General features: G+C 40.2%; 1 protein-coding gene across 2 annotated transcripts; it reads right to left on the reverse strand.

Annotated features, from left to right (window-relative positions):
* Nucleotides 1-917: 917 nt before the first annotated feature.
* On the reverse strand, nucleotides 918-27,922 carry LOC120052926 (zinc finger protein 143-like). Of its 2 annotated transcripts, XM_039000162.1 has the most exons (7): nucleotides 27,431-27,922; nucleotides 26,895-27,025; nucleotides 26,585-26,749; nucleotides 24,380-24,544; nucleotides 4,948-5,059; nucleotides 4,045-4,166; nucleotides 918-2,508 (listed from the first exon to the last, which is right to left on the reverse strand). In XM_039000162.1, exons 1-7 carry the CDS (start codon nucleotides 27,717-27,719, stop codon nucleotides 1,693-1,695), a joined length of 1,800 nt encoding a protein of 599 aa, XP_038856090.1. In that variant the 5' UTR covers nucleotides 27,720-27,922; the 3' UTR covers nucleotides 918-1,692. The 2 variants fall into 2 exon arrangements, with proteins under 2 accessions (XP_038856090.1, XP_038856089.1); XM_039000161.1 differs by lacking the exon at nucleotides 918-2,508 and having other exon boundaries at nucleotides 2,759-4,166.

The following is a 27,922-nucleotide window of genomic DNA, read 5'->3' on the forward strand; positions in this document are numbered from 1 at the left end:
GAGGAGCTGAAATGGTCCCTCCACACTGACAGCGTGGTGAAGTAGTGCCTCCTCAACCTCAGGAGGCTGAAGAAATTTGACTTGGCCCCTTAGACCCTTTCGAAATTCTACAGATGCACCATCGAGAGCATTCTGTCAGGCTGCATCTCCACTTAGGATTTTGCCTGTGCTTAGATCCATTCCATTTATTTTTTATCCTGAACCCCCCCCCCCCCCCCCCAGTCCATAACGATTACAAGCATACCCATAACATGATGCAGCCACCACTATGCTTGAAAATATGGAGAGTGGTACTTAGTAATGTGTTGTATTGGATTTGCCCCAAACAAGACTTTGTATTCAGGACAAAAAGTTAATTGCTTTGTCACATTTTTTGCAGTATTACATTAGTGCATTGTTGCAAACAGGAAGCATGTTTAGGAATATTTCACTAGGGCCAAGCTTCCTGCCATCCAGGATCTCTATACCGGGCGGTGTCAGAGGAAGGCCCTAAAAATTGTCAGCGCCATGTCTAGGTCCAAAAGGCTCCCTAACATCTTCTACCCGCAAGCTGAACAGTTAATCAAATGGCTACCCGGACTATTTGCATTTACCCCCTTTTTTACGCTGCTGCTACTCGCTGTGTATTATCTATGCATGGTCACTTCACCCCTACCTACATGTGTATATTACCTCAATTACCTTGACTAACCCATACCCCTGCACATTGACTCAGTACCGGTACCCCCTGTATATATGGCTTTGTTATTTTGTTACTTTTTTTAAACTTCCGTTTATTTACCCCCTGCATATAGCCTCGTTATTATTATCTTTAGAAAGAACAGTATGTTAGAAAGAATAGAGTAGAAAATCATGGAATTACTTTATTCCATCAACATCACATCAGGAAAGGTAAATATTAAACTATACTTGTTCTAGCCTATTTTTACTCTCTCTCTTAAAACAGGTATTTACACAAGCCTGTTTCAAATGACAATTTAACAAAGAGTTAAAATGATGTACACTCCAGTTTGTAGAGAACAGTCAGTCTGTAATATCAAATACAGGGTTACATTCGTTCATGTTTAATATTTCACCCGTCATCACAAGACCTGGAGCCTTCAGGCCATTTACTGCAAACAGCTTGAGGCCAAGGACTGTTTGTAAAGATCCCATACCATTGATGATAGATAAGCTTGTGAACTCTGGGGTTTTTCTTAACAGAAACAGTTAAGTGGGACCTGACTTGAGAATGTTTTGACGTACATCAGTATAAATATAGCCAACAGTGTCTGAGTAAGTCAATTATTGAGTGGCAATGTTTGCTACAGCTATAACAGCTATAACAGCTATGAGAGATGAAAACTATCTGATTAAGGAGAACTCCTACCTACTACCCAGTGCCATGGGAGGGCAATAGGGGGAAGGGACACAGTAAGGGGTTGTTTTTGGACCTCTTCCCCAATGAAAGCATGACCTCAGGGTCATCTCACCTGACTTGTTATAAAAAAAAATGTATTTTATGAATAGAACATAGAAAAACACATTCAGAGGGGAAATATAGTCTTACTCTTCAATAACATGACAGTGTTTTGGCTATGCCAGCACACCAAACAAGTCTGTATCATGTGAGAATGTGAGCATATCCAGATGCTCAACTGAGGGATCAAAATAAAAAACGAGTTCCCAGACATCCCTCGTATACATATCAAGCTATGACTTCTCCCTGTTGTGGACATTCCTATGTCTGATAAGGCTACTTAGGAAGGAGAAGCTCTTGTAACATAGTTTGCACTTGAAGCTGTCCTTGGTGTGAACGGTCTGGTGCTGCTTCACATATTTCGCCTTAGCGAATCGCTTCCCACACGTAGGGCAGGCGTATGGCTTGTCGGCGTCGGTCCCAATGCTCGGGCTCCCACGTTTTGACCCAATGTCACCAGAGAGCCCTCCATGAGATGGAGCCATTGTTTGGGTGTTGTTGGGATTGTGTGCTGTATTATAGGCTAGGTACCTGTTGTGGTGACTGCCCATACTGCCCCTGTCTGTATTCGTGGGGTAACAATGAAGCAGCTGCGGAAGGCTAGACCCAGGCCCAGGGGGATCTCCCACCACTCTCTGTGAAGGTTGAAGCCCAGGCTGACCTGGTCTGTTCATCATGGATACTGTGGTGTTTGTATCATAGGAACAGGAGGGTCTATCTCTATCAGCCCCAGGCCCTGCTCCATCCCTGCACTGAGACTGTGAAGAGAAGGGTCTGGGCTGCAGACTGGATCCCTGACTGGAGCCTCTGTCTCTCTGATGACCACCAGGACTGAGGTTGTTCAGTCCCCCTGTCCACTGGTTGTGTTTTGTGTGGTGGTGGAGTCTCTGTCCCTCGTGGTTCGGTCCTAGTTGCGACTCAGGAAGAAAGAGCGACGGCTCCTGATCCAGTGTTCTGATCCGGGGCCAGGGTTTGTGAACAGCCGCCTCAAGGGTCCGGTCTCTCCCGCCAGGAACACCAGTTATCAGCAGGTCCTCATGGACTGCAGACTGTAAACACATTGTACAGAAGATAATATACAGGTTTATAGAAGTAATTATTTGCTGTACAAACAGAAACATGACATGATATTATCAAATGTTAGCCACAGTCAAGCCCATCTCTAATTCTGTGATTCAAGTACCCAAAAATATGGAGCCATTGGAGTTTATTATAAATAATGTCCATATGTGTTGGTTCGACTGTGACAAGGGAAACTCAGTCCCTGAAATGATACAAAAATAACCAAGTCAGTCAGCACAGAGTCAATGTTGTATTTAATTTCAACAAGATGGTCATACACTCACATAACGTGAAGTACAGTACTTTTATTACACAAAATGATACGTGACAAGTAGAATAACTTCTCACTATGGTAACTAGAATACTTTGGGAAAGGTTCAACATTACATTACACACATCTTCACTACTTTATGTCAAGTAAACATTAATTAAGGCACTCATTATGAAACACCAGATCAAACAACAGGACAAAGTTGTCACTCATCAGTGAAGCATTTTTAGACACCATCACACCAACCATCACCATATCATCTACTCTGCCTCATCATACTCATGATCTCCTCAGTTAACCTCATCCAGTTCCACACTACATATAAAAACAATATAATTAACTACATTACATGTCACTATACTCTATACAAATTAACTACTAACAAACTAACTAGTACTACATTACATGTCACCACTATACTCTATACATGGGCCATGTGCATTTTCTGCTGGTGTATCCTGAGGTAGCTCCTCTCTAAGAACCTCTTCCCGCAGTGCGTACAGGCAAATGGCCTCTCTCCTGTGTGGACCTTCAGGTGCACCTTCAGCTGGTGCTGGCGGGAGAACCTCTTCTCACACTGGGGGCAGCTGTAGGGTTTCTCCCCTGTATGGACTCTCTGGTGCCTATTCAGGCTGGACGATTGAGAAAAACTGGCCCGGCACAGGTGGCAGCCGAACGGTTTCTCCCCCGTGTGCATCCTCTGGTGGATCTCCACCTGTTTGGGGAAACTGAAGGCTTTCCTACAGAACGAACACTGGAAGCGCTTCTCTTTGGCGCTGCCACCTTTACTGATTCTGTCTCTACTACTGTCATTTGTCAATGGTCTTGTGTAGCCATTTATTGTTGAGGCACCGGCATTGTCTGAGGTCTGGTTTAACATTAGAGGAGTGTGAGGAAGATGAAGGCCAGGGAGTGTCTGTGTTGTTGCAGGGTCCATGTTCCAGTTGATAGATCCTATAGAAGGCAGGCTGAAGGCAGCATCTGTTAGGGGGTTAACCTGAGGCACCATCAGTCTCTCTGAATCACAACTATAGGAGCAGGACGGAGCATTGCTAGCCGAGTCTGTGTCTGTTCTCATATGGACACCTCCCTGTCCCTGCAGACCAAATCTACGCCTCGTCCTGGTTTCATCCAGTCTGTTGTCATGGAGACTAAGTTTGGTTGTTGTTTTGTGTTCGACTGTCTGTTTCTGGTTGTGGTTAACAGTGTTGTTCCCCAGCCCAGAGTTGAGGACGCTGTCCCATCCACTGACCTCCACTATCTCGCCTCTGGTCCTGGCCTGCTCAGTGATGTTGTCCCCTGGGCCCTTGGCTGCAGCAGTCTGGGTATCCAAGATGGCCACCCAGTCTCCTCTGTTATCCTCCAGCCAATCACCTGCAGGAAAAGGTTACAAAATAGACTTTACAAACATGCAGAGAACTCTACATATGGAGTTTAAGTCAATTAAATCATGAAGTTTATACATTATGTGCTTCTACACCTGCATTGCTTGCTGTTTGGGGTTTTAGGCTGGGTTTCTGTACAGCACTTTGATATATCAGCTGATGTAAGAAGGGCTATATAAATACATTTGATTTGAGTTATAAACATACACTGAGTATACAAAACATTAAGAAAACCTGCTCTTTTCATGACATAGACTGACCAGGTGAAAACTATGATCCCTTATTGATGCCACTTGTTAAATCCACTTCAATCATTGTAAATGAAGGGGAGGAGACAGGTTAAATAAGGGTTTTTAAACCTTGAGACATGGATTGTGTATGTGTGCCATTCAGAGGGCGAATGGGCAAGACAAAAATGTAAGCGCCTTTTCAACGGTTTGTCAAAAACTGCAACGCTGCTGTTTTTTTTCACCCTCAACAGTTTCCTGTGTGTATCAACAATGATCCACCAACCAAAGGACATCCAGCCAACTTGACACAACTGTGGGAAGCATTGAAGTCAACATGGGACAGCATCCCTGTGGAACGATTTCGACACCTTGTGGAGTCCATACCCTGATGAATTGAGGCAGTTCTGAGGGTAAAAGTGTGGGGGGGTGCAACTCAATATTAGGAAGGTGTTCCTAATGTTTGGTATACTCAGTTTTATTGATTTCATTTTATGTAGATGCATCACTATTCCCATTGAAGTATATCTATGTCTCCCTTACCTTGCTCCCCCATCTTTAGTCCACTCAGCAGGTCAATGCTCTCTGGTCCATCTTCTATCGTCTCCTCTTTGACAAGCAGCAGATCAGGCTTCCCATCCTCCATGTCTACTGACTGTAAGAGATACAGAGTGAGAGGATGTTGGATCAAGAACCCTGCTATGGAGCATCTTCTGATTGGGCAATGAGGGATTGCTATGAGTACTATGCAAACATGTTAGGTGATTTGCTTACTTGACACTCTTTAAAAGGATAGTTAGGGATTTTGGGAATGAAGCCCTTATCTACTTCCCTAGAGTCAGATGAACTGGTGTATACCATTATTATGTCTCTGCGTCTAGTATGCAGGTAGTTTGAGGTAATTTGCAGAGCCAATGCTAACTAGTTTAGGGCAAAGAATGGAGGTCTTTGGGTACACCTAGCATGCTAGCTGTACCCAAATACTTCCAGTGTTTAAGCTGAGCTAGTTAGCACTGGCTTGCAAAATTACCTCTAACTTCCTACATACAGAGATGTAAAAATGGTTTCCACGACTTCATCGGTCTCTGGGGAAGTAGATAAAGAGCTTAATTGCCAAAATCCCAAACAAACCCTTTTAATGGTTTGATAATTCAAAGTCATAGTCCCAGACTTAAAGGTCCAATGCAGCTGTTTTTATCTCAATATAAAAGTATTTCTGGGTAACAATTAAGTACCTTACTGTGATTGTTTTAAATTAAATAGTTTCTTAGCAAAGAGCAATTTCTCAAGCAATAATTTAGCTAGGACTGTCTGGGAGTGGTGAGGGGAAAACTGAAAACTAGCTGTTATTGGTAGAGAGGTTTGGAACTCTGTTTCTTATTGGTCTATTAAAGGGATACTAGGTATTTGGGAATTTCTTAACCAGAGTCAGACGAACTCATTGATACCATTTATGTGTCTCTGCGTGGAATTTGAAGGAAGTTGAAGGTAGCATATCGTTAGTTTAGAGCAATTGCTGGTAATCTATGGGTATCTGCTAGCCAGCTCCTCTCAAAAGCAGGGAAATAGACCTAACTTCTCCATAGCTGGGTGGTTGGTAATTTGTCTTACATAGTAATCAATATTTATACATTTGTTAAAATTACTGATAATCGTAAGAAACTAGATTCTATCAACTTCCTGATTTACGGACTACTTTGGGTTCTGCCTGCTCTCTCTTCCTTTGAGACTTGATGTGGTTTTGTAAACAAAACTCCTGGGAGGCAGCCAGCTGTTGCGTACTCTAGTAGCTAAAGTAGCTAGCTTGCTAATTGGCAAATCATCATAATATTTGATAAATCATGTCGGACTTGAAGGTAGAAGACAATTTTTATTCAGAGACTTGTTTATTTGAGCCTGAATTTACTGAGGAAGAACATGCACAGTTGGATGCTTAGTGAGCACAGAGGGAGGCTGAATCAGCGGAGCCAGTAGACCAGGGGTTCTGAAACTTTTTCACTCGGGGGCCCGCATTCCGTACGCGCCACGTCTATTTCTATAGGCACAAGCACTGTTCATGACAAACTGTTCACACCACTCTTGTTGGTGGAGAGAACTGTGTAGAATTAATACAAAATTAGCTTTAAAACTGCAACATTTTCTTTGCACCCCATGACAAAATGTGTAGAATTGCAGGAAATAAGCTTGAAACCTAAATCTCTATACTTTCTTTTCTTTGCATATCATATGAATTCATCCCCAAAAATAAATAAACAATAATGTTGCATATATGGGAGGGCTGCAACAAAATTTCAAAAACAAGAAACAAATAAATAGGTCATTGATAATATGAATAATGATCAAATTGCAGTCATAGAGAAAGAAATACCAGCAGTTCAGTTTCTCATTGTTTACATGATTTGTATGAATTATATTTTATTGATTGGTATAATGATTTGGTATCAATACACATTTGGTGTTAATTTCAAATGACATTTCCCTGTTTTTGTTCACTCTAAGACAGTAGCTTCAAAGCCCACCATCATCTGATTTACATCTCCAATATTTGCTGTCAGTTGTCATTTTTGCCTTGTTCATTTTACATGGAGTTCAGTTGATTTATATTATGCTAAACTATGTGTTTTAGAATGTCTTTGCGTTCTAAAACAGTGTCGACACCTTTTTCCATTATATTTCTTGTATTTTATAAACTTCACCCCATTTTTCCCTTAAAGGAAGGTGTAGTCCCCTTGTTTTTTTCATTTAAGAATTATTTTTACACCCTGGATGCCAGGTGGTTTTTGGAATGGACATCTTTTATGAAACTTTACAATTCATTCAAATTATGTTTAAATGTAATTGTTTTATCTGTCGGCTTGACTGCCTGTGCTCAGCATATGTGGGAACTCCTTCAAGACTGTTGGAAAAGCATTCTTCATGAAGCTGGTTGAGAGAATGCTAAGAGTGTGCAAAGCTGTCACCAAGGAGAAGGGTTGCTACTTTGAAGGTAACTCTGGGTCTTCCTTTCCTGTGGCGGTCCTCATGACAGCCAGTTTCATCATAGCGCTTGATGGTTTTTACAACTGCACTTGAAGAAACTTTCAAAGTTCTTGACTGACCTTCATGTCTTAAAACCTCTTAAGGCTAGGGGTTCCGCTAGCGGAACTCCTCGACAACATTCGCTGAAATGGCAGAGCGCAAAATTCAAAAATATATTTTTTAAATATTTAACTTTCATAAGTGCAATACACCAAATTAAAGCTTAACTTCTTGTTAATCTAGCCATCGTGTCTGATTTTCAAAAAGGCTGTACAGCGAAAGCACACCATTCGATTATGTTAGGTCAGCGCCTAGTCACAGAAAAACATACAGCCCTTTTCCAGCCAAAGAGAGCAGTCACAAAAAGCAGAAAGAGATAAAATGGCACTCATAGGACTTCATGTTACACAATACATGTATGTTTTGTTTGATAAAGTTCATATTTATATCCAAAAATCTCATTTTACATTGGCGCGTTATGTTCAGTAATGTTGTGCCTCGAAAACATCCGGCGAATTTGCAGAGAGCCACATCAATTTACAGAAATACTCATCATAAACTTTGATAAAAGATACAAGTGTTATGCATAGAATTAAAGATATACTTCTCCTTAATGCAACCGCTGTGTCAGATTTCAAAAAAGCTTTACGGAAAAAGCACACCATGCAATAATCTGAGTACAGCGCTAAACCACAAAAACAAGCCATACAGATACCCGCCATGTTGTGGAGTCAGTAAAAGTCAGAAATAGCGTTATAAATATTCACTTACCTTTGATGATCTTCATCAGAATGCACTCCCAGGAATCCTAGTTCCACAATAAATGTTTGTTTTGTTCGATAAAGTTCATTTTTATGTCCAAATACCGCCTTTTTGTTAGCGCGTTTAGTTCACCAATCGAAATTCACAAGGCAAGTCCAGATGAAAAGTCAAAAAAGTTATATTACAGTTCGTAGAAACATGTCAAACGATGTATAGAATCAATCTTTAGGATGTTTTTATCATAAATCTTCAATAATGTTTCAACCGGACAATTCCTTTGTCTTTAGAAATGAAAAGGAACGCAGCTCGAGCTCATGGCATTCTGCCAGACCCCTTAGTCAAACAGCTCTTATTCGCTCCCCCTTCATAGTAGAAGCCTGAAACAAGGTTCTAAAGACTGTTGACATCTAGTGGAAGCCTTAGGAAGTGCAATATGACCCCATAGACACTGTATATTCGAAAGGCAATGACTTGAAAAACTACAAACCTCAGATTTCCCACTTCCTGGTTGGATTTTTCTCAGGTTTTCACCTGGCATGTGAAATATGTTATACACAGACATAATTCAAACAGTATTAGAAACTTCAGAGTTTTCTATCCAAATATACTAATAATATGCATATATTAGCTTCTGGGCCTGAGTAGCAGGCAGTTTACTCTGGGCACGCTTTTCATCCAAACGTGAAAATGCTGCCCCTGTTCCCAAACAGGTTAAAGTAATGATGGACTGTCATTTCTCTTTTCTTATTTGTGCTGTTCTTGCCATAACATGGACTTGGTCTTTTACCAAAATCTTCTGTATACCACCCCAACCTTGTCACAAATGCATTAAGGAAAGAAATTCCACAAATTCACTTTTAACAAGGCACACCTGTTCAATGAAATGCATTCCAGGTGATTACCTCATGAGGCTGGTTGAGAGAATGCCAAGAGTGGGCAAAGCTGTCTTCAAGGCAAAGGGTGGCTACTTTCAAGAATCTCAAATATATTTTGATTTGTTTAACAATTTTTTTGGTTACTACATGATTCCATATGTGTTATTTCATAGTTTTGATGTCTTCACTATTATTCTACAATATAGAAAATAGTTTTAAAAAATAAGAAAAACCCTGGAATGAGTAGGTGTGTCCAAACTTTTGACTGATCATTTAATTGATCTTCTTAAAGAAGGATTGTGGTAGATTGAGAGGCAGCATGCTTAGTTTAAAATTGATTGTTGGAGCCACTGTAATTTGTATTATTTTAATTCTTGCTCAGAACATCAAAAAGAGGGAGGACCATCTCAAAGTCTGCTTTCAAGGAATTCAAAATAGCTTCCAAGTTCTTTTCAAGCATGAACTTATTATTTGATGATAGGAAAATACCAAGATAATTCAGACCTTATGGTGCCCAAACTAAATTGAAATCTGAAATTTGGTCTTCAGTGCATCGATAATTTATCGTAGTACCTCTGACTTTTTCCAAAATTTTCTGAAGCCAGCAATCTCTGTATATTCATTGACCAAATTGAGATGCCCCGTAATTGATGTTTCAGGATTCCTAACAAACAACATGTCATCTGTGTACATTGCCAGTTGATGCTCATACTTTCCCACCACAATACCTTCAATATCACTCTGTCGTCTTATGGCTTCTACTAATATTTCTAACGCTAAAACAAAAAACATCCCTGCCTTCTGCCCCTCTCCAACATAAAGGAGATAAACAATTTGTTATAACTGCTGCTCTAGGGCTATTGTATATACTGCAGACCCATCTTATAAACAAAGGACCAAACCCAAATCTTTCCATCTCCTGGCTTCCACACATAGCCTAAAAGCCACTGATGCAGACCTTAGGAACATCTACATTGTAAAACGTCTAATAAAACCATTTAATATAGCCTGCACCATCACAATAAATCCATTGTTTATTTTAGACAGGTCTAAAGAAACATGATATAAAGAAAATGTAGTCTATTTCAGAAGAACTGAATAGCATCTGAGTTGTCCTGATCTGGCTGTGCCAAATGGCTGTGGGCTACACTAGTTCATTTAGCAGACAAGACTTGCTTAGAATTCTGTGGCATTATTTTATAGTATGAAGAATACAATTGAACAACGCTGAATAAAGGATATTTTCGATTTGAGGGAGTGCACACACGCGGCTATTCTGTGTTGAGCGGTTAACAAAGAAATAGGTATTCATATATGCTTAATTTAGAGTTATTAATGTATATTTAGTTGTTCTACAAATGTTGGGCTATATGTTTAGATTGTTTTATTCATTGTAAGGCTGCATGATGTGACTAATGATAATTTGAAAAAGTTGCTTGAAAGGCATGAGCTCTGCTTAGTTTTTTACGCAGGCTGTACACACTACATCAGTCACTCATTCACATTTTGACAAGCACTTGATAATACCTAGAATTTCACGGTGGCACTCCCTTTGTGTGGCCGTAATCCACCTAAAAAAAATCCATGCCTTTTGCGGCCAGTGGTTGTTGTGCGCTTCTCCCTGAGTGCGGCGCGCTCCATCACGTGATTGGGTCTTTCTTACAGGCTACAAGTTAAGACAGACACATCAGGGATGCAACTGCGTGCGTGCTTATCCAATTCCGAGATGCATATTAAAGATATGTGACCGACCGGCTCAAATAGGTCTTATGTAGAACATTTTGAAATTGTGTTTTTTACATTTGAAAAAAGTAGAGACTCAGAGCTACAAAAGTTGAGGAAGAATGGGAACGTAATTTTGCTTTGAAAGTTGATCAACTTTGTGGTAGCATAATTACAAGATTATGTTATGTTTATGCACCATATGGTTGTTTTATGAAATAGAGTAAGGTTCTTAGGACTCTCTCTCTCCCTTTGAGTTAACTGAGAGGAGTCTTTTGAAGCTTGGGCTGGCAACTGATTAAGTGATGGCTAGGCCCCTGTTGAGAGTAAGGTCTTCCTTAAGAGGGCCACAGCTGAGGTAACTAGCAGGACTGAGTTGAGTTGATAAGAGTGGACTTCCGTGAGGTATCCTTGTTAATTAGCCAGTTGCAGGCAACCAAAAGTCCAGATCCGTCATACTGAGTTGATCACAGGTTAATGTGGAGTGAAGGACTAGAGCGTGGGTAATCTTGAGAGAGAACTCGGCTTGGTGAAGCTCGTTGAATGAGGGACTGTAGTGCAGGTGACGCCTTGTGAGGGCATCTGGCTTGCTGAAGTTCAAATTATAAACTGTATGTAATTGATTAAATATTTTGTTGATGAGGTAAACAGGTATGCCCTAGGTTACTATTGTTTTGTGTTATTGTAAGTGTTTTGTTATTCCTGATACTTAGGAAATACGAGGTAAGGTTGGATTTTTTGGGACCGTGTTACATAATTAGATAGGAGACATAGGTACTCTGTAGGTAGTTTTGCACATTTGGATAGACATAAAATAATCTATACCATAGTAATCGCAGTAGGCGGCATCCCAGTGTGGATGCAATACCTCGTTGTGGGACCACTAATTAGGCAATATTTTGATAATGGTATGGTTTCCCTGTTTATATAGACAAGGTTTTGAAATCTAAAAACAGCGCTAACTGTTTTCCTCTTGTCTGTCTCATTTCCCCTGTGTGTACTGTGTTTGTGAATGTGATATGATAGTGTGTGAGGGTAGAAATAAATGTTAATCTTAAATTTGAATAATAAGAAATAGTAATGTGTATAATAAGCTGATATTACATTTTGGATAATAAGTTTTGATATGTAGCGTTATCTTGGGGTTCCGTTCAACACTGCCCATCATAGAATATCAAGGGGTGGTATTAAGTGCTAGATGTTATTCTATAATAACCGTGGAGCATTATTCCCATAGGGCAGCGCCCGGGAAAGTAACATTTTTGGGTTCCGCTGGGAGTGTATGTATGAGTCGTTGGAAACAGAGTGATTAATTAATGTGAGTACCTACGATTTCCTACGTTATATATTGATTCTGTGAAGATATGAAGAAAAAAAATGAATGAGAAATAACCATGTGTGTATAATCGATTACTTAAGATTTGATCAATTAATACTGGGAATATAATGATGTAACTTAAACAACCCATACGTAGATGTACGTAGGTTCAGAGTGGTCTCTTTATGGATCATTTGTTAGAGATATGGTTAAAACATTATATGATTGTCTAAACGCTTACGGGATTTTTCCGTCAGGTAATACATTTCAGGTAATACACCGCCATCGATGAAAGACAATACTGTGTAGCCGTCTTCATCGACCTGGCCAAGGCTTTCGACTCTGTCAATCACTGTATTCTTATTGGCAGACTCAATAGCCTTGGCTTCGCAAATGACTGCCTCGCCTGGTTCACCAACTACTTCTCAGATAGAGTTCAGTGTGTCAAATCGGAGGGCCTGTTGTCCGGACCTCTGGCAGTCTCTATGCTCTTCAACCGATTGCTGCCCGCACCCGCCCGCCCGAATAGCATCACTACTCTGGACGGTTCTGACCTAGAATATGTGGACAACTGCAAATACCTAGGTGTCTGGTTAGACTGTAAACTCTCCATCCAGACTCACATTAAGTATCTCCAATCCAAAATTAAATCTAGAATCGGCTTCCTATTTCGCAACAAAGCCTCCTTCACTCATGCCGCCAAACATACCCTCGTAAAACTGACTATCCTACCGATCCTTGACTTCGGCGATGTCATTTACACAATAGCCCCCAACACTCTACTCAGAAAACTGGATGCAGTCTATGACAGTGCCATCCGTTTTATCACCAAAGCCCCATATACTACCCACCACTGCGACCTGTATGCTCTCGTTGGCTGGCCCTCACTACATATCCGTCGCCAAACCCACTGGCTCCAGGTCATCTATAAGTCTTTGCTAGGTAAAGCCCCGCCTTATCTCAGCTCACTGGTCATCATAGCAACACTCACCCGGAGCACGCGCTCCAGCAGGTACATTGCACTGGTCATCCCCAAAGCCAACACTTCCTTTGGCCGCCTTTCCTTTCAGTTCTCTGCTGCCAATGACTGAAACGAATTGCAAAAATCTCTGAAGCTGGAGTCTTATATCTCCCTCTCTAACTTTAAACATCAGCTGTCTGAGCAGCTTACCGATCACTGTACATAGCCAATCTGTAAATAGCACACCCGACTACCTCATCCCCATATTATTACTTACCCTCTTGCACCCCAGTATCTCTACTTGCACATCATCATCTGCACATCTATCACTCCAGTATTAATGCTAAATTGTAATTATTTTCGCCTCTAGGGTCTATTTATTGCCTACCTCCCTACTCTTCTACATTTGCACACACTGTACATAGATTTTTATTTTATTTTTTATTTTGTGTTATTGACTGTACGTTTGTTTGTGTAACTCTGTTGTTGTTTTTGTCGCACTGCTTTGCTTTATCTTGGCAAGGTCGCATTTGTAAATGATAACTTGTTCTCAACTGGCCTACCTGGTTAAATAAAGGTGAAATAAATAAAAAAAGAGAAAAGGCCTGAAAATGTGTTTTTCGCAGTAAGAGATGATATGCTATATTTATTGAATAAATTACTTTCCCAAGCTATAGAGGCACTATTAGAAGCGCACAAGCATTCTACCAATTCGGCACGAATATCAAAAAATCTAATCATGGATCGAATTTGGCAGCATTTCCCTGCTGACAGGAAATCTAATAGAGAATTCAGGGATGCAATTATGACTTGGCACAATGATATAAAAGAAGAATCATTAGCTCAATACACCAGTGTATTGATATTAGCGTTATATCAGCGTAATCGCTCTAACCGTACTATTTGTGAAGTCATTTGAGTATGTAGTATGCTTATTGGTCTTAAGATATAAATTATTTGTTTTAACTAAGTATGAAATTTGTTGCTTGCGCTATCTTTATGAACTGCATAGTATATCATTGCATCGAGCTAGTATATTAACTATATGCTATTCAACTGCCCAGCGTTTGTTGACTTGACTATTCACGTCATTCTTAGCTTAGCTAAATGGTATATGGTGCCTTGCAAAAGTACTCATCCCCCTTGGCGTTTTTCCTATTTTGTTGCATTACAACCTGTAATTTAAATTGATTTTTATTTGGATTTCATGTAATGGACATACTCAAAATAGTCAAAATTGGTGAAGTGAAATGGAAAAAAAAAAAATCTTAAAAATAAAAACCAGAAAAGTGGTGTGTGCATATGTATTCACCCCCTTTGCTATGAAGCCCCTAAATAAGATCTGGTGCAACCAATTACCTTTAGAAGTCACATAATTAGTTAGATTGCACACAGGTGGACTAAGTGTCACATGATCTCAGTATATATACACCTGTTCTGAAAGCCCCCAGAGTCTGCAACACCACTAAGCAAGGGGCACCACCAAGCAAGCGGCACCATGAAGACCAAGGAGCTCTCCAAACAGGTCAGGGACAAAGTTGTGGAGAAGTACAGATCAGGGTTGGGTTATAAAAAATATCCCAAACTTTGAACATCCCACGGAGCACCATTAAATCCATTATTAAAAAATGGAAAGAATATGGTACTATAACAAACCTGCCAAGAGAGGGCCACCCACCAAAAATCACGGACCAGGCAAGGAGGGCATTAATCAGAGAGGCAACAAAGAGACCAAAGATAACCCCGAAGGAGCTGCAAAGCTCCACAGCGAAGATTTAAGCCATACATTCCACAGAGCTGGGCTTTACGGAAGAGTGGCCAGAAAAAAAGCCATTGCTTAAAGAAAAAAATAAGCAAACACTTTTGGTGTTCGCCAAAAGGCATGTGGGAGACTCCCCAAACATATGGAAGAAGGTACTCTGGTCAGATGAGACTAAAATTTAGCTTTTTGGCAATCAAGGAAAACACTGTGTCTGGCGCAAACCCAACACTTCTCATCACCTCGAGAACACCATCCCCACAGCAGCATGACCCTAAGCATACTGCTAAAGCAACACTCGAGTAGTTTAACTTCTACTTCCTCCCAATCCCGGGTCCGGGAGCACCCCCACCAGTAAAAAAGCTGACTAGCATAGCCTAGCATAGCGTCACAAGTAAATAGTAGCATCTAAATATCATTAAATCACAAGTCCAAGACACCAGATGAAAGATACACATCTTGTGAATCCAGCCATCATTTCTGATTTTTAAAATGTTTTACAGGGAAGACACAATATGTAAATCTATTAGCTAACCACGATAGCAAAAGACACAACTTTTTTTGTCCACCATTTTTTTCCTGCATAGGTAGCTATCACAATTTCGACCAAATAAAGATATAAATAGCCACTAACCAAGAAACAACTTCCTCAGATGACAGTCTGATAACATATTTATTGTATAGCATATGTTTTGTTAGAAAAATTTGCATATTTCAGGTATAAATCATAGTTTACCATTGCAGCCACCATCACAACTCTCACCAAAGCAACTAGAATAACTACAGAGACCATCGTGTATTACCTAATTACTCATCATAAAACATTTCTTAAAAATACACAGCGTACAGCAAATGAAAGACACAGATCTTGTGAATCCAGCCAATATTTCAGATTTTCTAAGTGTTTTACAGCGAAAACACAATATAGCATTATATTAGCTTACCACAATAGCCAGAAACACAACACCATTTACCAGCAGCAAAGGTTAGCGATCGTAACAAACAGGCAAAAGATATATAATTTTTGACTAACCTTGATATTCTTCATCAGATGACAGTCCTGTAACATCATATTACACAATGCATATAGGGTTTGTTCGAAAATGTGCATATTTAGCGGCACAAATCGTGGTTATACAATGTGATTAGTGGCCAAAACTTCAAGCAATCTGTCCGGCGCCATCTTGGAGAGGCACCTATTCTAATCAATAAGTAATCATAAACTTGACTAAAAAATACAGGTTGGACAGCAAATGAAAGATAAATTAGTTCTTAATGCAATCGCTGTGTTAGATTTTTAAAATTAACGTTACTGCGCAATACAGCGTGCGCTAAAGCGAGACCGCACCGAAATTCATGGCGGAATTATTATTTGACATTTGTCAACATAAATACGAATTAACAGCATAAAGACTGCTTACTATTAGCTGAGCTTCCATCAGAATCTTGGGCAAGGTGTCCTTTCTCCAGAACAATCGTCTTTTGGTTGAAAGATGTCCTCTTCTCCTGTAGAAATAGCAGCTAACGATAGCCACCCACTGGAGAGGTGTCCAACTCGTGAAAGCGCGTCACAAAGAAATTCCAGAAAATCGCAATAAACTGATATAAACTGCTATAAGTCGGTTTAAATTAACTACCTTATGATGTCTTTAACACCTATAACGAATAAAAATATGACCGGAGATATCGAACTGCTAAAACGAAAGCTTTTGCAGGACGCCATTGTGATGTCCCTCTTGCGCCAGGCGCCCCGTTGAAAAGAACGGTACTTCCGTTCCATGAGCCTTTATAGTGTCCCAGATTGTGCAATCCACTCCATTCAAATTCTCACCGCTTACTGACATCTAGAGGAAGGCGTATGCAGTGCATGTAGCCCCGTAGCTTACATGGGGACTTATAAACTGACCTCAGAACAGGGACCTCGATTTCAGAAATCTCACTTCCTGACAGGAAATGTGCTGCAGAATGAGTTCTGTTTCACTCAGATAAATAATTCAAACGGTTTTAGAAACTAGAGAGTGTTTTCTATCCAATAGTAATAATAATATGCATATTGTACGAGCAAGAATTGAGTACGAGGCAGTTTAATTTGGGAACGTAATTATTACAAAGTCCCAACAGCACCCCCTATTGAGAAAAGGTTTTAAGGGGAAACATTTAAATGTCTTGGAATGGCCTAGTCAAAGCCCAGACCTCAGTCAAATTGAGAATCTGTGGTATGACTTAAAGATTGCTGTACACCAGCAGAACCCCTCCAACTTGAAGGAGCTGGAGCAGTTTTGCCTTGAAGAATGGGCAAATATCCCAGTGGCTAGATGTGCCAAGCTTATAGAGACATACCCCAAGAGACTTGCAGCTGTAATTACTACAAAAGGTTGCTCTACAAAGTATTGACTTTGGCGGGGTGAATAGTTAGGCACGCTCAAGTTTTTCAGTTTTTTTGTCTTATTTCTTGTTTGCTTTACAATAAAAAATATTTTGCATCTTCAAAGTGGTAGGCATGTTGTGTAAATCAAATGATACAAACCCCCCAAAAATATATTATAATTCCAGGTTGTAAGGCAATAAAATAGTAAAAATGGCAAGGGGGGTGAATACTTTCGCAAGCCACTTTAGTCGTTGTGCGTTCTCAATGGACATTGTTAAATGGGGTACTTGGTAAATTCGCTTTGTCTATTGCCTGTTGAATATGGCCGGTGTCAGTAAACATTAGGGAAAATAATGTAATATTATTATTACTATTGGAGAGAAAACACTCTGAAGTTTCTAAAACTGTTTGAATGATGTCTGTGAGTATAACAGAACTCATATGGCAGGCAAAAACCTGAGAAAAAAATCCAACCAGGAAGTGGGAAATCTGAGGTTTGTAGGTTTTCAACTCATCGCCTATCGAATACACAGTGGGATATGGGTCGGTTTGCACTTCCTACGGCTTCCACTAGATGTCAACAGTCTGTAGAACCTTGTGTGATGCTTCTACTGTGAAGTGGGGCCGAAGGAGACGGGAATGAGTAAGGTCTATCATGAGCTGACCATGCTCTGACCATGCGCGTTCACATGAGAGCGAGCTCTGTTCCATCGCACTTCTGAAGACAACGGAATTCTCCGGTTGGAACATTATTGAAGATTTATGTTAAAAACATCCTAAAGATTGATTCAATACATCGTTTGACATGTTTCTACTGACTGTTACGGAACTTTTTGACATTTCGTCTGCTTTTAGTGAACGCGCTTCCTGGCCTTGGAATTGTTACCAAACACGCTAACAAAAATAGCTATTTGGACATAAATGATGGACATTACCGAACAAAACGAACATTTCTTGTGGGAGTCCTGGGAGTGCATTCCGACAAAGATCAGCAAAGGTAAGTGAAGATTTATAATGCTATTTATGAGTTTTGTTGACTGCACAATTTGGCGGGTAACTGTATGGCTTCCTTTTGTGGCTGAACGCTGTTCTCAGATTATTGAATATTGTGCTTTTGCAGTAAAGCTTTTTTGAAATCTGACACAGCGGTTGGATTAAGAACAAGTGTATCTTTAATTCTATGTAAAACATGTATCTTTCATCAAAGTTTATGATGAGTATTTCTGTTATTTAATGTGGCTCTCTGCAATTTCTCCGGATATTTTGGAGGCATTTCTGAACATGGCGCCAATGTAAACTGAGGTTTTTGGATATAAATATGAACTTCATCGAACAAAACATATATGTATTGTGTAACATGAAGTCCTATGAGTGTCATCTGATGAAGATCATCAAAGGTTAGTGATTAATTTTATCTCTTTCTGCTTTTTGTGACTCCTGTCTTTGGCTGGAAAAATGGCTGTGTTTTTCTGTGATTTTGCGGTGACCTAACATAATCGTTTGTGGTGCTTTCGCTGTAAAGCCTTTTTGAAATCGGACACTGTGGTGGGATTAACAAGAAGTGTATCTTTAAAATGGTGTGAAATACTTGTATGCTTGAGGAATTTTAATTATGAGATTTCTGTTGTTTGAATTTGGCGCCCTGCACTTTCACTGGCTGTTGTCATATAGATCCCGTTAACGGGATTGCAGCCATAAGAAGTTTTAACATAAACAATCTAAGGCGAATCAGCTATTACGTATGCCGTTGGACATTGGTCTAGTAACAATACCAGGATAATTTTACATGGTTATGGAAAAGAGAGACCAGTCATATAATATGATATGGAAGGGAATTGTTAGACTCGGTGGCGAGATACATGTTGCCATGTCTAAGGGTAGCGCATGCTAAATTAAGCGCACATAAACTTTGGGGTACATTAAAACAAACGATTCATGATTTGAGGGAGTACAGTGGGATTATTATAATCATGTTTTGTTTGTAGTTAAAACCTTTGGGGTTGCTGATTATGATATTAGTATAGTAATTGACACTTTCTCTTCCAGGAGAATGGGGGTAGTCATTTTCTCTCGCTTTGAAATGTTTCCTGAGGCTATGGCCTTGGGAAAGCGGGTAGTGAAATTCGGCAGTTTTATAGGTATCCGGATTCGGCGGTAAAGAGGAGCTACCAAATTAAATAAGGCCTGGCCATTTTTGTTGACTATCTTACCAGTATACATCATGGTTGGACGCGACTCCTGTCGGATGCCATGGTTGCCCTTAGTTTGAAGATGTAATCCGGAGACAGGTGTTTACTCTATCTCCTTAGATATCATACTCAAATTCCACTGATTTCAAAACTCGGTCTCCAGAAAGTAGAGAGCATACACATAACTTTAGCTAGCGAGCCAGCTAACGCTAGCTAGTTAACAGTACACTTTAACTTGACATTAGGTTTATGCATTTTTACTACGGGATCCATTTTTTAAAAAAAGGCAGCGTTAGACAGGATAACCTAGACATACTGACCAGCTCAAATAGACAGAAGCGTGCTATATGGCAGACCAATCTAAACTAATCTCTCTGCATGTCCAGCCCCCTCATTATTTTAGCAACCTTCCCACTAGCCATGATTTGCTGTCTTTTTCTCTGGCTAAACCAACTAGGTTTGTAATTTAACCATTTTATTTTTTATTTACAGACAGCATACAAGTTTGTTATTAAGGCACATGAAAGTTCACATGTTAGAGAATGCATTTCTGCCTAAAAACGCATTTTGATTTAAAAAAAAGTCTACATTCAAACGGCTCTCCTGTGAGGTAGTGACAAATGACATACGCCTAGTTTCTGAAACGGGTCACATATTAGAAGACCTGTCCATTTAATTTTCGTCAGCCAACAATATGAGTAGGCCTACCGAACAGCAAAAGCACTATTCAATCTACTAGTACAAAGGTCGACCTATTCTATTCTGTGCGAGAAATAAATATTCCAAACAGTCTGGGACAGTTGTGGGATGCGATAGATCTCAAATTAATACAACTACTAGCATCCCAAAAACTTTTTTATGCAATGTGACTGACACAACAGATCAGAACGTTTAGCTTAAAATATTGATAAACTATTAGGCTATTTCTTCACATTATAAGCGCTGCAATGCGCACATGGTAGTAGGCTATAAGCGCGAATGTTCCATTAGCGGAAAACACCATTATCAAAAGTGATCGCAAACGCAATTATGCATGTGATGCTTTTATTATAAAGTGCATTTTTATGGTGAAAATTATCTAACCCAAACTTGAAACTTACGCACTGCTTATGTATGCCAGTTAGGCTCTACACCCCTTGTAAAGCGGATTAATGTGCTAAATTTTAAGAAGTTATTTGGCCACTTTAGTTGTGATACAAACCTTATTGAAACATATAGGCCTATGGGCTAGGCTACATGAGGTGTGTGACTATGATTTGAAAAAGTTGCAAAAAAATGCATTGTTTCTTATGCTGGGCATCATTCACAAGTGATAGGCTTATATTGTCACCCATCAGACTATTCTTGATTTAATCTTGCCTTTACATATTATTTAGTATGTGTGTGAAATTTGTTTTTATTTAGAATGGACCATTATTATGCACCTGTATTGAAACAGGGTCAGCGGGAAAGAATACATGTCATCTATACACTTAAATACCGAAAGGAGGACACTTTCCCCCGTGGTTTATTTTCATGCCAGCCAGGTAGGCTATACTCCTGTTGTAAATATATGCAATGTGCTTAATATTAGGAAAGTTGAGAAATATATATAGTAGGCCTAGCCTATAGAAAGCTGATCCTCCTATTTTTAGTAGAGGCCATCACTCTATTTTCTCACACAATTGCATGGCCTTTTGAAATGTTGCACAACATGAGCTCATGGGAGCTCAAGAAGTGTTTGATTAGATTTTCAAATAGATTTTCATTGATTTCAGTGTGATTAGAGGGACAATAGAGTGCTGAGTACCAGGCAGTTAGCAAGTTTGGTAGGCTAATAATGACCATCAGCAGTATCAGAGCTTGGAGAAGACTAATTACCGCGACTAAACGGTCACGTGGAATTTGACTGCCTTCATGACTCGTGACCGCCGGTGTGGCGGTAATACGGTCACCGCAACAGCCCTAGGTTTACCTCTATTTCTACAACCAACTTTACCTGACTGTGATCATATAAAAATGTTATCTATTGTCACTGATTGTAAATTGGACCAAAAAAACTAGTCTAGTCTGGAGTAGACCTTGGGGACTGGAGAGTAAAATTTATACTCTGTCTACTGGATGTAGTATTCGCCAGATGTCTACAAGCCCATTGTTATTGATCATATATAATAGTAATATTCTAGATTTTGTAGCTGGAAAGGCCTTCTTACTTGATCTGTCCTCCACATTCAATATTTGATTAAAATCCCCTCCTATAATACATGGTATTTCTGGGAAATTGTATAGTCGACACTGAATATCAGAAAAAAAGCAAAGTCATATCCTCATTATTTAACCTTTATTTAACTAGGCAAGTCAGTTAAGTCCCTATGGGACTCCCAATCACGGCCGGTTGTGATACAGCCCAGGATCGAACCAGGGTCTGTAGTGACGCCTGTAGCACTGAGATGCAATGCCTTTGACTGCTGTTCCACTCAGCAGCCCATAAATATTCCCAATAAGCACTTCTGCATTGCCCAATATAACATGTTTGAAAATAAACCGACCGTTGAGCTCAACATACTGAGACTTTAACTTGTGCTTAATAGTATTCTTGAACAGCACTGCCTCTCCCCTTGCTTTGGGTGATTATAATAATATTTTGGAGATAAATACACAACGCAGAGGATGAGAGGACGAGAGTACTAATGGTCAATAGGAAATTGTCAATGGAAATAGTTGGTTTTCAGTTAAACAGCTGTTTAGAATCTGTGGAATGTCAGTCCTGAACTCAGAGCTACGTGTGCCACGAATTTCATTGGTCTGTACATTGAGTCTGGAGCAGGATACTTGTTATTTGGCCATTGGCCCAGTTGTACTGCAAGGTCATCTGATTGGTCAACCCCAGGCTAGGGTGGGGTGTTATAAGTGGCATCCTGTTTCTTTGTTCTGTGGAGAAAATCTGAGGACAGGGGGAATGAAAATCTACCTCCCAGCATAACATCTATGATTTGTCCTTTTCAAAGAAATCTATTTTTCTCCCCCTGATTTGCTTTGGAGTTTGATTTATTGAAGAATAACAAACTGCTAACAGTGAGTAAGATGTGAAATATATTTCTCCATCAAAATATTTTTTCATTTGTTCCAAGACTTGTCCCATTAAATTAGTTTCTTGCAACAGGGCTATGACACATTTTAATTTCTTAATATAATTAATTATTAGTTTCTTTTTAATGTGACGTGCCATAGATTTCACATTCCATGAAACTATGTTCAATTCATTACCTGTCTTCTGTCTACTGGACATAAATTAAAATACAAATGAGTAAACAAATGTCATAGCTGTAGTACCATAGGATGAAGTAGCCTCTCAGAGTAGGAGTGATCTAGTATCAGTTTAGCCTTTTAGATCATAATGAGTAAGGTTATTTGGAAAGATCAGCACTCTTACTCTGAGACTTTGTGGATACGGGCCCAGGTCTTGATAAATTTAGTCTCAAAGGCCCAGTGCAGTCATACGTATTTTTCCTGTATTTTATATCCATTTCCACACTATTAGGTTTGAATAATACTGTAAAATTGTGAAAATCATGATAATGCCTTTTAGTGTAAGAGCTGTTTAAAAAGTCCACCTGAAATTTCAGCCTGTTTTGGTGGGATGGAGTTTTGGCCTGCCTGGTGAAATCACCAGTTGGTAAATTGGTTAAATGGATACTTTGGTATCTTTGGTGATTTCATAATTACCCAGTCAGACAAACTCATGGATACCATTTTTATGTCTCTGCATGCAGTTTAAAGGAAGTTGAAGGTAGCATATACTGTAATTAGCTTAGTGCAATTGCTAAGTCTATGGGTATCTACTAGCCCGCTCCTCTCAAAGGCAGGGAAATAGACATTGTAACTATTCCAAAGCTAGGTGGTTCACACTTTGTGCTCTTATTTTAACGTTAGTTGTTTGAAAAACATTTATTTTTGTAACTATTTTCTCCGAACTACGCATTTCATTAATCCGCTGTGACGGTGGGTGCAAGGATAGGCTGTGCGCGAGTGTCAACACAGCTAAGACAGCGGGACAGCGACAGTTTTGAATGAGTTTGCTAGATATCGAGTAAACAAAGTATGAGAAGAGTACATCAACAATAAACCCCACAGTCAAAAACGTATTTAGACCAGGATGAGAGAGAACGATGTAATGTGTTGAAATGTGTTGTGTTTTGATGTTGGTTGAGTGTGATGTGTTGTAAAGAAATAATTATAAAAAAATAATAAAAGTTTTTCTCAGAGTAGAAGTGCTGATCGAGGATCAGGGCCCAGATTCACAAAACCTTCTTAAGAAAAAATGTGTTCTTAACTGCCATTTTTTCCTTAACTATAGAAAGTTAAGCAAAGTTGCTATTCCTCAAAAAGGTTATTGGAAATGTTCTTGCGCTATTTCCAATGTTTCTCCTTCAGCAAAAAGTTAAGAAGAAATTAGATTCTTGAAAATGAAGTTATTGGAAATGTTCTTAATTCCAAGATAGCTAAACCCTTGTCTTAAACTCAGGGCGGTGAGAGAAAAAGCTCATGAAAGCAATTGAACATGTTTAATACACCCACAAACGTCATCTGAAAGTTCAGCATTGATTATTTTAAACCTAAGAACATGTTTTAGAACAGTCATCTCAGTACGAAATATGCTAACATGATTGTCATTTCTAGCTAAATAGCTAGATAAAACGGTTGCCTAGCAACAAATATCTTAAGAAGAAGATATTTGAGAAGCTCGTAAGAAAATCATTCAATCTTAAGACATTGTTGAGGAATTGCACTTACTATCTTATGAACTAAGAACAAGAAGGATCCCCCCAAAATTCTTAAGATAGTTCGTAAGTTTTTGCGTAAGATGTGTTTTGTGAATCTGGGCCCAGGTCCCCACCTGTCTATATATTCATTATGATCTAAAAGGCAAAACTGATCTTAGATCAGCACTCCTACTCTAAAATGCTTTGTGGATACGGGCCCTGACCAAACACCATTCAGACAGTAGTTCACAGTGCACTCACCTCAGTGAGACTGTGTGTGGTTCTATGCTGCTCAGCTGGTTCCTCTGTGGGCTCAGGAGGAGGTGTAGTCTCGTTGTCCTCCATAACCATGTTCTCCTCAGGGTTCCCCAGACCCTCCTCATACCCCTCCTCCTTCACCAGCAGCACCTCTGGACCCTCCTCATCCTGGAAGAGACAGGTGATACAGATTACACAGACATACTCCCTCAGTTACGTACACACAGATAATAAACACACTTTCAACATGGAGTGTTTACCCATCCCCACTACGTTTGAGTCCTATACTGTAGTTACATAATTACTTAATTGTTAAACCCATCATGGTGGACATAAATATGTTGATAAGTCAAAAGTCAACATCAGACAAACCTGACTAAAATCTTTTCACGTGTACAGTAGGTGTTTGTTAGGTATTGGTCGTCCCTAATTAACACAGTAAAAATTGGCTATAACATAAACATTAATGAAAACAAAAATGTGCTTTTTGGTTTTAATTTAAGATTAGACATAAGGTACAGCAGTGTAGTTAAGTTTAAGTTTATAATCTAATTTTAAGAAGATACATTTTAGAAATAGGCAGGGTTTAGCCATAATCATGACTTTGTTAACTAGTGACTAACTTGGCTATGAAGCGCTGTAATGTGTATGCAGAATAGGGTGAGATAAGATGTGATGTATACTTAAGGGAGTCTCAATGAAAGTCTTAGAATGAAAAGTCCCATTTTGTGTTTATTAAACATAAACAAGTTTTAAATACACCATATGAAAACCACACATACACACTCAACAAAAAATCTGCATGAACTAGATAAACTGCATACATTTTCTCATTAAAAGTGTCTTAGGAAAAACATTAAGTAGTTGAATGAAAGTAAGGAACTAGGCATTTGTGAACATTATATAGGCACCACAGAACAAACACAATATGTAACTGACTTTTCCGGCTTAAATATGCCATATATAACACACAATGCCTGGATGCAATATTCTACCCAGAAATATTCAACACTGAAATCTATTACTATCGTTATCTTTTTGCTGACAACAACGAAAATTAATCTTTGCCTTTAATGCAGGGTTTGAGCTAAATGTCAGACGCTATAGAGTGGAATGGTTTTTCTGCTGGTGTATCCTGAGGTAGCTCCTCTCTGAGAACCTCTTCCTGCAGTGCGTACAGGCAAATGGCCTCTCTTCCGTGTGAACCTTCAGGTGCATCTTCAGCTGGTGCTGGCGGGAAAACTTCTTCTCACAGTGGAGGCAACTGAAGGGTTTTTCCCCTGTGTGGACCCTCTGGTGCCTCTTCAGGTCACCAGCCTGAGCAAAGCGCATTTGACACTGGGTACAGCTGAAGGGTTTCACCCCTGTGTGGACCCTTTGGTGCCTCTTCAGGTTGCCAGCCTCAGCAAAGCACATATGACACTGGGTACAGCTGAAGGGTTTCTCTCCTGTGTGGACCCTCTGGTGGATCTCCACCTTCTGGGGGCAGCTGAAGCCTTTGTTACAGAACATGCAGAGGAACCGTTTCTCTTTACTATTGCCCGATGTGGCTCCCCCTCCCTGAGCCTGGGCTATAGCCCTGTCGTTTGAGTTCAGTACCTGATTGAAAAGAACGCTGCCATGTGAATCGGAAAGTGCCTTCGACGTGAATACGGCATCGTGATCCCTGAACGAGTGTAAAGGGGAGTGGGTCGTGACATTTAGATTTGTATCTAAGCTTCCCCTGTAATCAAAGAAATCTCTGTCCTGTGAGTGTCCGTCTCCTAGGTGACTATCTTCATTCCATGTGGGAGGAGCGTCGCCCTCCACTTTCACAGTCACGTCATCTACCACTATAACCTCCCCTTTCTTATCTAGGCACCCTTCAGAGTATACACTACCACTGTACCGGTTCCAGTCCCCTCTAGACAGATCAGTCTGTCTCTCTAAACCCATGGGCATGTTGCCAGGGTTCATCTCTGTAGCGTAAGAACAAGACGGATCATCACCGCCAGTGTCTAACGCGTCACAATCACCATCTCCACGGGAATTAACCGTCCCCTGGCTCTGGTGAAATACCGGTAAGTATTCTGAGCCGGGAGCAGGACGACTGCCCAGTCTCTCTGGGTCTGATTTGTGGTCAGATCCTGTGTGTAAGAGCCTTTGTGTTACAGTTAAAGTCTCTATGTCTGTCTCAGACTTGAGGATGGCGTTCAGCGTTCCACTGACCTCCGTGATCCTGTGTCGGGTCCTGGACTGGGGCGCAGCAGCGAGGTCCTCGGTGGCTACAGAGGGCGCCACTCCAGCCGCTGCTCCAGTCTCGTGCCGTGGGTCCTTCTCTCGTTCAGTCCTCTCCAGCTTGACCCCAGGACCTGCTGCATTTTCATCTGCAGACTGACACAAGAAAACCGGTACATGAGTAGAATTGGATAACAATGTTGTAGGGATGTAAGCAAGTGAATAGCTCAGGTGAGCCTTTCTGAAATAAACTGGCCACATTTGATGAACTGTAATTTTGATGTAATACTATTACACAAACCTCTATCACAATAAAGTGCTGGGTTGAGGTTACACTCCCCTCATCAACAGTGATTGGTTGGTCATCTCTCCACGCATTGTGTCCCGCAGGCTTCACAAAGCTCCTGTGGCCTCCAGTGAGATGTCCTTCACCTGAGTGATTGGGGAAAAGGTTGGTTAGGTACTGTCAATGCTGAACGCTATATTGTACACTATTGAGTTTTGACACTGTCTACAATTGGCAAGGATGTAAGGTAACACTTCTTATAATTTCTTGATTTACTATGTATTGATAGATGTATTATGTTCCATGCATCATATTGTTTTCTATAGGTAAATAGGAAATGCCAGTAAATCAATAATCTGGTTGGAATATGATATTGTGTTTTTCTGCAAGTTAGCTAAGTAACCAGGGGAATTATTGCATACTATCACAAAACTGACCAAGACCCAATTCTGATTAACCATATGTGGTATGCACATCTAACGTCACACATGCGCAGATGTGATCGGGGCGACAGGCCCCGCAGCATCGGCCTTCTACAAAATGTAGCCAACCTCTTGCCATTCCTTTGTATCGGTCGAGGATCTTGACACTACTGGGACCACTGGCGAGGACGCGTTCTCGCGTCGTTCTCTCTGCGCGCTCCCGTGCCACCTTCATTTCAAGTAGCTGTAGTTTTCTCCGCAATGCCCTGCTTTCATTCTGGCTTTGAGTTATTTCCAAACGAAACACTGCATAGTCGTCGTCTACGAGTTTACATATATCTGCCACGGCTGCATTCGCTAGCACCTCCATGATGGAGGCTATTTGAGTGTGAAAAACCATAGGCCTACAGTTAGCCATTGTTAGCAGCTAGCTAGCGTTACCTTAATAACATCTATCAACCAAGGCCTGTCTCCAACGCGAATTTAACACTGCCTGGGGTAAGTGTGTGTGGCTGTGCAGTTACATAAGTAATATTTTGAGTTTCAAGGTGATAATAAGTCTATATAACAACAATAAAAACGCCGCCGTGGATATTGTTCTTGGTTACTTTTCACTTCCGT

The sequence above is a fragment of the Salvelinus namaycush genome, chromosome 8, assembly GCF_016432855.1.
Source record: "Salvelinus namaycush isolate Seneca chromosome 8, SaNama_1.0, whole genome shotgun sequence".
NCBI classification, from domain to species: Eukaryota; Metazoa; Chordata; class Actinopteri; order Salmoniformes; family Salmonidae; genus Salvelinus; species Salvelinus namaycush.

Coding starts and splice junctions, on each gene's coding strand:
- LOC120052926 (XM_039000161.1), bottom strand. CDS start 27,719: ATGGCTAACTGTAGGCCTATGGTTTTTCACACTCAAATAGCCTCCATC. Junction 27,026..27,430: donor ATACAAAGGAATGGCAAGAG/GTTGGCTACATT, acceptor CCAATCACTCAG/GTGAAGGACATCTCACTGGA. Junction 26,750..26,894: donor AGCACTTTATTGTGATAGAG/GTTTGTGTAATA, acceptor TTCTTGTGTCAG/TCTGCAGATGAAAATGCAGC.